We start from the raw sequence: 15,941 nt of genomic DNA on the forward strand, positions 1-15,941 counted from the left end.
CCGCGGTCGACTACGTGGGAGTCCAGCGACATAGCCATTACGCTAACTGCTGGTTCCCCAGACAGTGAATTTTTATGAAAAAGTGTCAGAGGATTACAACTGGGAAAAGGCATAAGAAGTCTGTTAATATTTCTTAATATTCAGTGTCATTCATTAAAATGAACATTTGTTTTCGGCATCTGTACACTTAACGTGATAGTCAGATTCCAAGATGGTCCTCAATGATCTCCACTTCTGGTATTTACAACCTTGTACAGTCTGTCCCACACTCAACCGGGGTTGGTCTGTGTGACCACAGGATATGGGAGAAATGATGGTTATGCCACTTCTGATATTTGGTTATAAAGCTTCCATACTGAATGTGTATATTCTTTCTCTCTCTCTCCAATCACCTAGAGCAAGCCAGCAGCCATATTGTGAGGCTACTCAGGTAGCTTATGGGAGGACACATATGGAGTATCTAAGGAATAGTTAACAGATAGCAGGAACTAGGTCGGTTAAAAATCATGTGAGTGAACTTGGAATTAAGAACCTATATATATATATTTTTTTCTTTTTTTTGAGAGGTTTTTGCTATAGGGCGCATGCACTCGCCAGACAGACAGAGAGAGAAAGAGAGACAGAAAGCGAGAAATCACCCCCCAGAGGGGATGGCCATGCTGCAATCCCTTCTCCTCCATTCTCCTCTCGGGATCTTGGGCACGCATACACGCACACGCATCCGGCATGACTTTAAGGCACTGGGTCTGGGACTTGAACCACGGTAGACTACGTGGGAGTCCAGCAACATAGTCATTATGCCAACTGCTGGTCCCAAGTCTCTCTAAATTAAATGTGCAGGTGATTTTAGCTCTGAAGGACGATTTGACTGGGACCTCTAAGAGACCACTAGTCCTGTGTCAAGCTAAGCCACACTCAGATTCCTAAACTTAACAAAGTGTATAATAAATGTCTGGTATTAAATAGCCAAGTTTGAGGGTAGTTCATTATATAGTAACAGGTAACTAATACACAGAAAATAAAATTTTTGAAAATAAATCTTAGAACTAGTATTCCCTAGCCAATAGAGTATCTTTTTTTCCCCTCACACTACATTTTTTATTCTACATTGTTAATATGCAAGATATCCCTTACCTTGAGAAACAGTATCACACCTAAAATACATTTTCATAAACACTGAATATTAAAACATTATATGACACTATGGATTGAACAGAAGTGAACACAAGCACGTATTCTCCAAATTTCTAGTCTAGAAGAGTATCTTCCCCAGTAAACTTAGAATATGAATTTCTGGGGTTTTACAAAATTCTATTTTCACAGTAAGTCAAAAGTTAAAAGTAAAGACAATCAAAAGAAAAATTAGCCCTTAGTTATTAATAAAATTAAATGTTTCAAAGATACTTTAATTGACAGAGGCAAGAAAAGTAACTTGAGGTCAAAATACTTGGGGAGACACAAAAGGCTTCATAAGACTCCTGAGTCTAATAAAAGACTGATGAATGTTCTGTTCACTCTTGAAAAGAAATAAATAATAAGCTACGTTTTAGTAAGCAAGTTGCCAAAAATTCTGTATCAACCTTTCCCAAAGAAATTACTTATAGCTGTGCAAATCGAATAAGTATACTTGTAAAATTCTTGAAAATCTCTACCAAGAAATTTCAGATTATGTGCTGTTCTAATGTTGCTATTGGAAAGACCTACAATTCACTGAGGCTTTTCTTGATGAAATAATAGAACTATGACTACGACTGTCCCTTATTTCTGACCAAGATGACCCAGAAGTTTCAGAAAAGTCTATGCTTTGAAACAGCTGCTTCATAGGCATGATAGAATTTGGTTCCAGGTTGCAAGCAGATCATTCTGTGCCCACTCTCCTTTGATTAGAGTTTGGAATGGCAAGGTAAGAGATGAGAGGAGAAAATTTCAATAGCAGAGAACTGAAACCAATGTGAATAACATTTAAATGACATTTAGCACTGCCTTAAAAGAGTTAAAAATTACAGTAGATCATTTATTTGGCTGACATGGTGAAATTTCAGCCTATTTATTTTAGAATAGTAAAAATGGCCCAGCCACAGTGGTATAGGCAGTAAAGTGTTGCTTCACAACATTAGAGCCATACAGTAGGCTCAGGGTTCAGATCCCAGGTCAATTTGGACAGACAGGACACACATGAGCTTGCTGGCCAGAGGGCTATGTTTATGTGTGGGGTGATCACAGGTGTAAGTACCTATATCTCCTTCTTTCCTTCTTTCTCCCACTCTCTAAGAAATAAATACTTTTAAAAAGTAAACAATGAGAATGACTAATACAGAGATACATGTTTCCCTGATTTTAATAAGAACATAAATCACCTACTAAAATATTACTTACACCATGTCTTTTCAAAATCTCTCCAGACCCAGCAGCAGCAGTGTAGACAACAGAGTACCACTGTGCAATGCTGGAGCCATATGAGTGCCTGAGCCACATTAGATCCCAGGTCGACTTGATTATGTGAACATGCTCGTGATCCTGGTTGGCTGTGGGGAGGATCATGACATGGCAAGACCCAGTCAGGAATAGAAAAAAATAAAACCCAAAGTAGAAAGAGACTTACTGACCCTTTTTCATTATTTTCTTTTTTGGTGTAGGGGTACATGAAATAAGTGCACAAGCAAACCCTGGGTCTTCTTTAACCTTAGAAAATCCTGCTAAAGAAAAACAATGAAATCATTAACATATTTAAACATTAATTCACTTCTATGTTTAGGTTCGGGTACTTTCTGAGGATAACAGAGTATCACTTTCATACTATTTTGAGAGCTTTTGTTATTAAAAAAAATTAAAAACTATTTGGTAACCAAAATTGCCACCTCTGACACTAAACGTGTATTTCCAGTTCAGAGAGCTAATATAGTCATTCATTATCAGACTGTTACTTCTCTTAAGGAAGAACAGTGAGAGAAGTAACAGGCATATGCAAAGTGATTCGGATCTCAAGTAGAAAATTTTTTTCAAGGAAATAAGATACCTGACTTCTAATGAAGCTGTCAAATTTTCACCCAAGTGGTGATCAAATTATTTACCAAATACAATGCAATTTCTCAACTAATTAGGAATACAGTATGATTTAAATTAGAAGAAATTATTTGAATTAGAGAAAAATAAAGTATGTTTTAAAGACAAAGGTTAAAAACATACTAATTAGTTTTACATCTGTATAATTAATGTTTGTGAATGAACAACAATAGTAATGTCAAGGTACTCCCAACCTAATTTTGTAATCCGTATTTACACATAAACTTACAAGGTTTTTACTGAAGTCATGTTATAAGTAGTAGAAAATTATTTTCTGTTTAAACTTGGATTAAATATTACCCCTTAGACTTTATTTTAAAACTTTTAATTCAATCTCCCTAATTCACTTAATTCAATTAACACGCATGGCTAGCACAAGCTTCATGGATAATTCAAATGTAAACATCAGCCAAGATTAAGATCTATCACCAAAAAATTCCAAGCTAGAGAGACACAAATCAATGAAGTTTTACTTTAATAATTTTCTCATGTGGATTATGGGTATTAAGAAGATACACATACCTTTTGCCCTGTTTTTAGTCTCTGACTGTGTATTTTTCAGTTTGCCTAAAAGCAAAACCAAAGGAAACATAAAAATAGGCATACTACAAGATTAGAATTTAGGCTGTATTTTCAAACCACACCCACTACATTTACCTTTCAGTTTCTGTGGAAATTCACTTGTCTCAATTTCCTCTGAATCACTGCTTTCAATGTTTTGGACAATAGTTTTTCTTCTAAAAATTAAGTATAGACAATGAAATTTTTTACCAATTCAACCCATAAGGAGATATAAAAACATGTTTAATATATGAATATAGGACTCGTACCATAGTTTAATGGTTAAGGAGTCAAATTCCACATGGCTAGTAGTGGTTCAAATCTCAGCCCACCAGGAGTGTATATATGCACCCCCAACAGCATATATATTTGCATATGCAATACGAATGAGTTTGTCCTGCCCTTTCATATTTTGAAAATCTTTTAAGAAAAATTTTTGACAATAAGAAAAACTTTTTGACAAATGAAATCAATCAAATCTGCTTTTTAAAAAGCATTCTTTATCTCTCTCCTCATTGCCTGAGGACAAATGCACTCAACAGAGAGAGGAAAAAGACATAGAAAAAAGGGGAAAAAAAAAGAGCAAGAAAGAAAGCCCTCCCCAACAGGCTGGTCGCACCACAGTCCTTCTGCCTCCTCCATCCTATCAGGATTTTGGGTGCACACACACATCAGTATTTTTCAAGTCACTGGGGCTGAGGCATGAACCAGGTAGCAACATGGGAACCAGTTCCCAATGCACGGCACTTACCTATGAGGCCAGCCTAGGGCATTCTGCTTTCGAACAGCAGTACTATCAATATTAAAATAAATTTGAAAAACTAAGTCATTCTAAAAAGAGGAATCATTTCAATATTGCAGTTCAATACTTGGTAATTCCATAAAAACAAACAATGTAATAATGGTATCTACACCCTAATGATTATTAAAGTACTATTTACAATAGTGAATACATGAAATCAACCTAGTATCCATCAACAGATAAACAGATAAAGAAAATAAACAAATGGAATGCTATTCAGCTATTCCTGTCATATGAGGTTAACATGGAAGGACCTAGAGGACTTTATATTAAGTGAAATAAGCCAAGTACTGCAAAAAAATAAATAAAAAATAAATAAAACTATGTACTTATATACATATGGAAACTAAAAAGGATGACTTCATTTAAGTAGAGAGTAAAAGAATGACTACCAGAGATTAAAAATGGTCCACAGGAGGGAAAATTAACATGATGTTAACAGAAACAAAATTACAGATACATAAGAAAAACAAGTTCTTCTACTATAAAGTACAGTGGGGTTAACTATAGTTAACTTATTTTGTGTCTCAATAGCTAAAAAAGGATTCTGAAATTTTCCAACACAAATAAATGATGAAGGTTGAGATGATAGATGTGCTAATTATCCTGATTTGATCATTACACATTGTTTTCTTGTACTGTGATATCATGTTTTACCCCGTAAGTATGTACAATGATGTCACTTAGAAAAATTCATGTGAGAGGCTGGCAGGTGGTATAATGTTGTAGTGATTAAGGCGCTAGACTCCCACATGGCCAACCACGGTTCGAGTCTTGGACCTGGTGCCTTGCTCTCTCACTTTCCCTCTCTCTCTCTCTCTCTCTGGTCAAATAAAATAATAATAATAGTATAAAATAATTCTTTAAAAAGTAAATAGACAGAAACATTAATTTTTAAAAAAAAATCATATGAAACTAGTATTAAAAGAACTGGCTCTTCTCAAAGAACATATTTCTAATATAAGCTGAGTATCTCTTAATTCAAAAATCTAGTATCTATAATGTTCCATAATCTAAAATTTTTTGGGTGCCAACATGTCACAGGAGAAAAATTCCACACTTGACCTCACATGAGAGGTAGTGGTCAAAATGCTGTAATACAAAAACCACTGTGAAAGTCAAGAGTATGTGCATAATGTGTATACAAAACATACATGAATTTTATGTTTAGACTTGGGTACCATCCTCAAGATACATTACACATGTGTGAATATTTCAAATCCAAAATAATCTGAAATCAGAAACACCTTATCCTAAGCATTCAGGATAGGAGTACTCAACCCATATAATAGAATAAGCAGCCAAAAGGCAAAAACAATTTTTCTTGCAATGAGACAATTTCATAATTTCGTGTAAAACATACCATTGTATAATAGTAAAATTTTGAGTAACTAAGGACAACAAACTGTGTAATCATACTACCTGGATTCAAATCCTCATTGTACTAGTTTGCCATGTAACTTTAGGCAAATCACCTAATTTTCTTCTATGCGTCTGTCTCATTTGGAAAATAGGCTCCATGCAGGGGTAAAAATAAGAAAAGCACTACTCAAGAGAGCCAGATCCCTATGGCAACCATGATTTGAATTCCCAGCCCAATCAATCTTGGTATGCAATAGGCAGGAATACAGGTCCCCAAAATAGGATGGGCTGAAGGACCGGAGGAAGAAGATGTCAACATGACCAGACCCTGTGGAGGTGCTCATTTCTCTGTCACTTGCACATGTATACATTATCATTAATTTTTTAAAAAGTTTTTAAATTTTACTCAAGCGAAAGTCTCTAAAATAATGCCCATTGCACAGTAAGTATATAAGTATCAGCTGTAATATGTGTGTTGGCTGTTACTAGGTTTTCCCATGTCCTAATCATTATTTCCATGTCTTTTCATCTGAACTGGTCTACCTGACAGTACTCGTAACCCACACTTATGGTCAGTTCAAAGTATATGATTTCAGATTTAGAAAGGTGAGTGCTGGGTTTGTGCTCAGTTCACATGGCATGAATGACAGCAACAAAGCCACAGGTGTGAGATCTCTGTTTGTGGAATAGCTAGCAAATAGGTCTGATGTGATATCTGTAGAGACTGACAGAAGGCAATAGAACAAAAACCCAGTAGTTAAGATACTTTAGAGGATATATAAGTTTGCAAAGTTAACAGATTCAAGGTAGGATCAGAGAGGAGTTAGGTATTTTATTAAAATTCTCCCTCTAGTCTATGTTAATACAATGCTCTCTATAAGTAATTTTATGTTGTATTTCCACAACAGGTAAAGTGAGAAAGAACTAAGATAAGCAAAGAATGGTTTTGTCAAGCCATTCAGTTTTCATCCCCTCAAATCCATGAAGAAAACTCTCTAGTCTCAATGAAAACAAAAACAACTCAGGAGCTAGATCTTAGCTCCTAGGTGCAAGAAACAGGAAAAAAGTGGTAGAAAGATAATTATTTAAAATCACCAATTCATTTATTTTACTCAACATTATTTTTCTTCACCTGTAAAATAAAAACACCCTATGTATCTAAGTTATTGTGATTTCAGCAATTCCAAATAAAGAAATGAATTTGAAAGACTACATAACTGAGATATGATGGTCATCTCTCCCTTCTATACTTAAGAAAACACAGGAAAAAGTTAATAGCATATATAATCAAACCATAATAGTTTACCTTTTGGGGCGGGAACCAGCCAGTTTTGCCATGGGATACTTATTTTTTTCCTTGACATCTGAAATACTGGGTCCTTCACACCTAGATCCTTGTATTTCAAAGAAAAAAACAAATATACAAAGAATCAGTAAATTGTCACTGGCCAGCTGTCTTAAAACCCTGGTTTTCCACAATGGATGTGCAAGTGTTTTTCTAACTGCATGTGTTTCTATCCTTTGGGGAGATAGCCAGGAGTGGAACTGCTGGATCATATGATATGGTAGTTCTATTTGGATGTGTTTGAGGAGCCTCCATATTGTTCTCCACAATGGCTGTACTAATTTACATTCCTAACGCTCCTAACAATGTAAGAGAGTTCCCTTTCTTTTCACCACAGCTGCACCAGCACTTATCATTCTTATGTTTTTATTTATTTTTTATTTTTTTTAATTTTAGCCATTCTGACTGGGGTTAGGTGGTATCTTATTGTGGTTTTGATTTGCATCTCCCTTAGGGTAAGGCATGGAATCAACCCAAATATCCAAGAATAGATGAATGGATAGAAAGAGTATGGCACATACACACTAGAGAATACTACTTAGGCATAAAAAATGAGACCCTGGCATTTGCTAGAAAGCGGATGAATATATAAGTTTTAATGAATATAGAAGACTAAATGCTAAGTGAAGCAAGCCAGACTATCAAAGAGAGGCACTGTATGTCCCCACTTAATAAGTACCGAATGTATGCACTCTATGGTAGAAACTGAAAGATTAGAAAGTAGAAAACCCCAGAGAACAACTGTAGCTTGGGGTTGGGGGGTGAAAAGGATAGGGAGGGGATCAAGGGAAAAAAGAAACAAAACATTTAAGGGACACAAGAACAGGGAATTAACTGTTGATGATAACGTGTATAGTAGTATCTCTGATTGGTCTAATATACAGGGTATTCATGCTGGGAAAATTCACTTTGTATGCTGTAAAGATATACACTGATTAAATGTAAAAAAAAATTAAATTTAAATTAAAAATTAAAACGAACCCTGGTTTCCAATTATTAATCTTCAGTTTTATTAACATCTTTATTACTTTCAAATCCCTTTTCTCAGTCAATCAGCCAGTTTACTTTCTACTTTTTCCCAATTTAGTATTTTCTCATTTGAAAGAAAGTACCTACAATTTTTTATGGCCCCGTCTTTCTCCTATACTCATTCATTCAACAAACCCAACCCTGGCTGAATTTCCTATTCTACTAAGACAGCTAAGAACTGCTGAAAATAAATAAAAACACAACCACAAATAGGTGTTACTCTAAATTTACATTTTTAAATCTCAGCCATCACCTTACATTACTTAGCAACTTTTAATTATTACTGTTCAGCTCACTTTCCTATTTACCAAAACGATCTATATTACATTGGATCCTTTACCTAGATTCTAACTCCTATTTTTACCAGATGACCTCCTTCACTACAAAGAAAAATAGGATGACACAGTCTATAAAATCCTGATTTTTCTACCCTAAAATCCTTCATTTGTATTTTTTCCTTCAACTTTACTCCTTTCCTTCTAACGCTTATTAATCTACCTTCTCACTTACACCCTTTCCTCCTATAGGCCTACTAATTGTTATTCTTGCTATTGTACCCAGAAATCATTTCTAATCCATATATTTCTTTCTTACAACAAAAACAATAAAAGCCTACATTCAATTCTGCCTCCCTTCGAATTATTCTTCTATTTCTCTCACCCAGCACAAATTAACAAAATAAACACATAACCGGTACTTCCAATTCTTTACTTACTATCCTAAGCTTAAAATATTTTCAGTCTTATTCTACTCTAACCTATGATAAAATTAATTCTGCACAGGCCATATGACTACTAACTCCAAAGATCTCTTGTTTCTCTTCACTTCAGAATTTAGCTCTAATATATCTTTCTAGCTTTATATCTGCTGTTATTCACATACATTATATTATAAAGACCATAAAATACACTAAGGTTCCAGAATAAGACATGCTCTTTTTTTAAATACTATTTTGCCACAGGGCACATGTGCTAGCCAGAGTGAGACAGAGATAGAGGGAAAAGTGAGAAACCACCACCTTCCCATGGCCAAAATACAATTCCTTCTCCATTCTCGACTCAAGATTTGGAGTACTACCATTCACTACATCACCTGCTAGCCCCACATAATTCCGTATTGGTTTTTCTTTTTTTTCTTTCTTTTTTTTTTTTTGCTATGGGATGCATGTGCTTGCTAGAATGAGAGAGACAGAGAGAGGGAGTGAAAAATCACCTCCCAGAAGAGATGGCTACACTGGAATCCCTTCTCCTCCAGTCTCCTCTCTGGATTCTGGGTACATACACACTTGCACCCAACATGATTTCCAAGTAGCTGGGTCCAGGACTCGTATCACAGTCAGCCATGTGAGAGTCCAGTGCCTTAACCACCACTTCTACAAGTGGGCCCCCACGCCTTTTTTTTTTTTTTTAATAAAAAAGAATTGTTTCAATTTTTAACTTATCATCATTATTTAACTTGACTAGAGAAATAGAGACAGGGAAAACAAAAAAGCAAGTCACTCAGTTGGAGACTCAAAGCACAGTCGGCCGTGTGGGAGTCCAGCACCTCAACCACGAAGCCACCTGCCAGCCCCGATACTCTTTTTTTCACTGCCCTTTCATGGGATATCTTTTTGTCAATCAAAAATGCTCTTCTCCAGCTTCTCTGATTGGTATACCACCACTCAAATCAGTCATCTCCTTTAGGAAACCTATCTTAACTTCTAGCCCTCAGAACGTCTTTTGCAAAACAAAATCTTAAATGTTATATAGTACAAAAGCCAAAACTGAAATAACATTATAAGGTTGGAATAATGTAAATAAAATATTGGGTCATATTCAAAATTAAAATTTACCTTTGCTTATTAGTCCATCTTCCTTTTCAGTAATATTGTTTCCTCCAAGTTTCATGGATTCACCACTAACATTATATTCCTGGGTGAAAAAGAGTATTTCTTAAATGGTACTGCTCTAAATTTTAAATAATTCTTACCTTATATTGCTTTATTTTACATAATCAAGACTACTTACATTGCTATCCAATTTTGGGTCAGTGATGGGGATTAATAAGTGAAAAATCTACAAAATCATTAAAATTTTTTTCATAGGTTTTCTCAAAAAAAGAAAATTAGTCAATCGCCACCTTTTCAAAAGGAATATAAAAAGTAAACCTTAATTATAAATGGTATATTCGTGGCTGGAAAAAAAAACTAAGAATCCCCAGACTATACACCAAGATTCCCTATTCAGTAAATACTCAATTTTCAATTAGACTACTAACCGCCATCCTCTTTTTCTCTGACATTTTCAGGGCAGCTAGATGCAATAATTCAGGTCACAGTGTCCTCCCCTCATACCCTCTAGCAGGGGTTTTCCTGCCAGTCTTGACTTTTCTTCTTCTCTTTATGTATACCCTTCTTTCAAACATTAGCAGTGTATATATGAATCCAAAAAATGTCCATAAAGGCAAAATTCTAATCTCATTATAAAATCACGAGAGTTTGGTTTTACTAAAAATGTAGTTGAAAACATCTATCCACTTCTCACTGTATAGTCTAAACAAAATTAAAAATCTTTAGACACTTAACTAGAAGAGTTATTTTAGATGATGAAGTTTTTAAACATTGAGAAATATGTTAAAATTTGTAATTAATACAATTTTTTTCAGGGCTGGAAGGTGGCATAGTGGTTAAGGGCACTGGACTCTCATATGGCCAACCACAGTTTGAGTACTGGACTTGGTGGTTTGTTCACTTTCCCTTTCACGCACTCTTACTCTGTCCCTCTCTGATCAAATTAAAATAAATACATAAAGTTAAATAATTCTTTAAAATTATTTTCAACATTCAATCAGTATAATCATTTACATTAAATAGTATTTTAAAAACCTAAGTGTATACATATATAGAGATAGTCCTTTACATTATTCTTTATATTACATTATTTTGGTCAGCAAGCTTTTCTTCACAAAGTTCAAAGATCAAGTTTCTATCAGGTACAATCCAGATTAAATCATACCAGAATCCAATCTAAACAAATTTAAATTGATGACACTTCACTTTGATTAAGTTTGAAATACTTCAACCTATTTGAAATAGTGAGCTTTTTGGTTGGTATATGTTCTTGGCTGGAAATTATATTCCGGGACCAGCAGTTGCCATAATAGCTATGTTGCTGGACTCCCATGTAGTTGACTGTGGTTCAAGTCCTGGACCCAGTGGTTTAAACTCACTCCGGGCGCGTGTGCATGCATGCCCAAGATTCTGAGAGGAGAATGGAGAAGGGATTACAGCGTGGCCATTCCCTCGGGGGGTGATTTTTCGCTGTCTCTCTCTGTCTTTCTGGCAAGCGCATTCCCCATAGCAAAAACCTCTGCAAAAAAAAAAAGAAAATCTAAAAAGAATAACTGAATTTCCATTTCCATTATTGTAGTACAATAAACATTCTAAAACCTCTTTACTGTAAATACTTTTTTTCTTTTAGTTATTTTCACCATAAGGCATGTGCGCTCATTAGAGACAAAGAGAGAAAAATCAGCCCTTAGGGGGATGGTCATGGTTCAATCCCTTCTCATCCACTCTCTTCTCAGAATTCTCAGTACACAGGCACACACGCCCAGAGTGATTTTCAATCCACCTGGTCTAGGACTCAAACCACAGAGCTGGCCACGTGGGATTCAGCACCATAATCACCATGCCACCTGCTGGTTAAATATTATACAACACTCTTAAATGTATGACTGATCTTGGGGGGAGGCGGGAAGAGTAATCCTTACTGACAGTAATTTTTCAGTTGATAAGAGTCTTAAGTTCCATACAGTCTTATATTCATGCCTCTACCAGTAATCTGGTAACCTAGCATACTAGTTTCAATAACCAAATATAGGAAGAATAAAACATGAAGCTTTAGACTATTCAAGGTTAGAAACTGAATCTGAAGGTCTTACAGGTTAAATTCCCTATACAAATAGAAAGAAGGAAATGCAACAAAGTGTAGAAATTAATAACATAAAATCTCAAAAAGGCAAGAAATTGGGACCAACAGTTAGCATACTGGCTATGTTGCTGGACTCCCATGTAGTTGACCACAGTTCAAGTCCCAGACCAGGTGGCTTAAACTCAAGAATGTGTGCATGCCCAAGATCCTGAGAGGAGAGTAGAGGAGGAGGGACTGCAGCGTGGCCATCCTCCCGAGGGGGTGATTTCTTGTTTTCTGTCTCTCTGTCCTTCTGGCGAGCACACACGCCCTACAGCAAAATCCTCTCCAAAAAAAAAAAACAAGAAAGTGATGTCCAGATTGAATATTAAAAATAAGAAGAATGATAGTTCTTTCAGAGAAGTTATAAGAATTCTGTATATACCTTTCTGCTATTTCCTACTTGAACGTCTTTGGATTTTCTCTTTAAACTAAACAACTTTTAAATTTTCTTAACTTTCATAAACTGAATATAAATATCTTATATGTATATATATCGTATATATACTAAAAAATCAAAAAGGTCATCCACATTCTTATCATAAGGACATAAATACCATTAACATTTTGGTACATAGGTATTAATAAACTGAAGACACACAAAATATATATTTATAAAATAAAGACTCAAACCCCACACATGGTTTTGTACCTTTTTTTGTTTGTTTTTTAAATAGGATGAGGACCAGCAGGTGGCAAGGAGGTAAGGAGGGTAGATCGCACATGGCCAACTGAATGGTTTGAGTCCTAGACCAAGAAGCTTGAAAATGACACAGAGTATGTGTGCCCAAATGACCAAAATCCCAAGGGGAAAATGGAGAAGGAACTATGGCATGGCCATCCCCACTGGGGGCTTATTATTTCACTTTCCCACTCTCTCTCTGTTTCTCTCCAGCAAACACATATACCTAACAATATAACTTAAAAAAAAAAAAAAAGATGAAAATGAGTATTCTTCAAAATGAAGATTTTGTAGCAATTTTATGACTCTATCATAATTTAAGTGTTCCCTTATGAAGAGATTTTCAGTCTAACTTTAAAATTATGTTCAGAAAGAAAAATCTACTATCAACTTGGAAAAAATAGATTTTTGGTTACTATTTTAAATAATCTCTTGGAGATGGCAATACTGACTGGATCAAAGATTAAAAACATGTTTTTTGTTTGCAAGTGAGATTTCTGTTGTAAGGGTGCATGTTCTTACCAGAGAGATCGACAGAAAGTGAGAAATCTTTCCCCAGGGAGGATGGCCATACCAAAAATCCCTTCTCTTCCATTCTCCTCTTGGTATTTTGGGCACACATGCACACTCACCCAGTTTGAGTTCCAAGCCAGCAAGTCTGGGACTTGAATCATGGTTGACCATGTGGGAGTCCAGCAATGCTACTATTACACCACCTGCTGGCCTGATTATACACTTTTTTTTTTTTTTTTTGTTACCCCCCCTGTGGGGCTGTTTTTCCACTTTTTTTTTTTTTTTTTTTGAGAGGTTTTTACTATAGGGCACGGGCACCTGCCAGAGAGACAGACAGAAAGCGAGAAATCACTGCCCCCAAGGAGGATGGCCACACCGCAATTCCTTCTCCTCCACTGTCCTCTTGGGATCTTACACACGCACACACATGTGCCCAGCATGAGTTTAAGTCACCAGATCCAGGACTCAAACCACGGTCAACTACATGGAAGTCCAGCAACATAGACATTATGCCATCTGCTGGTCCCTATAAATGTTTTAAAGCTATTGATATGTATTAGCAACTGCCCTCAAGAATGTGGTATCAACTTTCAATCTTAACAATGCATGAAATAAATCATTTATTACATTTCTGAAAACATCAGATACTGTCAATTTCTTAAAAGTTAATTTTTAAAGAATAAATTTAAAAATTTAATAGTAAATAAGAGATTTCACAGAAAGTGCTCTAATACTTTACCTTTTTTAGTTGATTCTTTTTCACTCTTTCAATAGGAAGAGGCTTGCCATCATGAAAGTTGGTAAGAATTACTGCAATGGCGGTAAGAGTTTTACCCTTTAAAATGTTATTAAAAGACAAATGGTCAGATTCTGAAATACAGTTGATCAGAACACATCCCAAAACAAATTTTGAAATCAAGAAGTTACACACTATCAAGGTCACAGAAGTATATTATTATATTAAATAATAGAACTATATGGGTCTACTTATGCATGGAGTTTTTCAATATATATTGGAAAACATAGTACATTATTACATATTTCTTATGACTTTCTTAGTACTATTTTATCTAACTTAAAGAATGTAGTATATGGGGCCAGCAGTCAGCATAGTGGTTGTGGCACCACATTTCCAACTGTGGTTTGAGACCTAGACCTGGTGGCTTGAAAATCACACCAGGCACATGTGTGTGTGTGTGTGCCCAAATTCCCAGGAGGAAAATGAAAGAGAAGGGAATGCAGCGTGGCCATCCCCTCTGGGGGATGATTTCTCACTTTTCCTCCTATTGCTTGTCTCTCTGATGAACACACATGCCCTAAGACAAAAACTTTAAAAAACAAAAGAATGCAGTATGTAATACATATAATACACAAGATATGTGTTAATTGAGGGTTTCCATTACTGGTAAAGAAGGCTTCTTGTCAACGGTAGGCTATTAAGTTCTTGAGGGAGTCAAAAGTTATACATACAGTTTCAACTGTGTATGAGGTCAAGATTCCCTAACTCTTGCACTGTTCACAGATGAACTGTACTTGTTAATAAAAAGTGAGTATTTCATTTAATTAGGAAATGCTTTCCCCCTTACTGAATTATTAATATTAAACAATGTACACTATAAAATATTGTAAGCATCTCTGAGAAATGTCATCTTATCAAATAACCCTGTACAATTCTATCATAAAACTACTTATAACTACTTGTTTGCTATGAAGTTAATTTGAAAAGGTTCATAAAAATGATCAGTGGTGTTGGCACCACGGCCTGGTAGTGAAGAAAGTCACTGGGAAAGAGGGGTACTTTCTCCCTCATCCTTTCTTTGAAGAATGTATACACTTTCTGGCAATAAAAAAAAGAAGAAAAGAGGGGCAAGGAGGAGGCATGATGGTTAAGGCACTGGACTCCCCTGTGATCAACTGCAGTTAAAGTCCTGAACCTGGTGGCTTGAGACTCATGCACAAGTGCGTGGTGTGCCCAGAATCCCAAGAGAAGAATGGAGAAGGGATTGCAGTGTGCTCATACACCACCCCCTGGGGAGGCGATTTCTCACTTTGTCTCTCGGGCAAGCGTGCATGCCCTATAGCAAAAATCTTTAAAGAAAAAAAAAAGCATTCTCTTGATAAAATAGTAAATATTAATTTCATTAAGTTTCATCTTTTGTTACCTATCTTTTTAATATTCTATATAACAAAAGGGAAATACACATTAAATACTTCTATTGCTTATCACAATATGAAGACTGTCTAGAGGAAAATCACCAGAGTAACAAGCTCAACTTATCCCCCTTTTCCATAAATTATTTTTTACTTAAAGAATGACTAACATGGGACCAGCAGTTCGTGTAATGGCTATGTCACTGAATTCCCATGTAACTGACAGTAGTTCGAGTCCCGGAACCGGTGACTTAAACTCATGCTGTGTCCATGCGCATGCGTGCCCAAGATCTCGAGAGGATAATGGAGAAAGGATTGTCACGTGGCCATCCCCCATGGGGGGTGATTTCTCACTTTCTCTCTCTCTGTCTCTTTCTGTCTTTCTGGCAAGCGCACACGTTTTTCTGGAAAGCGCACCCCCCCCATAACCAAAAAAAAAAAAAAAAAAAAAAACTCTCCAAAAAAAAAATGACTAATACC

The 15,941-nt window shown here is 35.8% G+C and overlaps 1 protein-coding gene across 4 annotated transcripts in view; it reads right to left on the reverse strand.

The window, feature by feature from the left end:
• HLTF (helicase like transcription factor) overlaps positions 1 to 15,941 on the reverse strand; it is a 55,920-nt gene that overhangs the window by 25,086 nt on the left and 14,893 nt on the right. For 2 of the 4 annotated variants that reach the window (XM_006149713.3, XM_014588280.2), the window contains exons 8-13: positions 14,050 to 14,145; positions 9,997 to 10,075; positions 7,095 to 7,182; positions 3,721 to 3,800; positions 3,586 to 3,630; positions 2,607 to 2,693 (exon numbers count right to left, since the gene is read on the reverse strand). In XM_006149713.3, coding sequence (XP_006149775.1) covers positions 2,607 to 2,693; positions 3,586 to 3,630; positions 3,721 to 3,800; positions 7,095 to 7,182; positions 9,997 to 10,075; positions 14,050 to 14,145 — 475 coding nt within the window. Of the gene's footprint in view, positions 1 to 2,606; positions 2,697 to 3,585; positions 3,631 to 3,720; positions 3,801 to 7,094; positions 7,183 to 9,996; positions 10,076 to 14,049; positions 14,146 to 15,941 lie in introns of all 4 variants that reach the window. The other 2 variants (XM_006149712.3, XM_027772359.1) reach the window with 1 other exon arrangement.

The sequence above is a fragment of the Tupaia chinensis genome, unplaced genomic scaffold (genome assembly GCF_000334495.1).
Source record: "Tupaia chinensis unplaced genomic scaffold, TupChi_1.0 Scaffold000272_1, whole genome shotgun sequence".
In the NCBI taxonomy this organism is placed as follows: domain Eukaryota; kingdom Metazoa; phylum Chordata; class Mammalia; order Scandentia; family Tupaiidae; genus Tupaia; species Tupaia belangeri.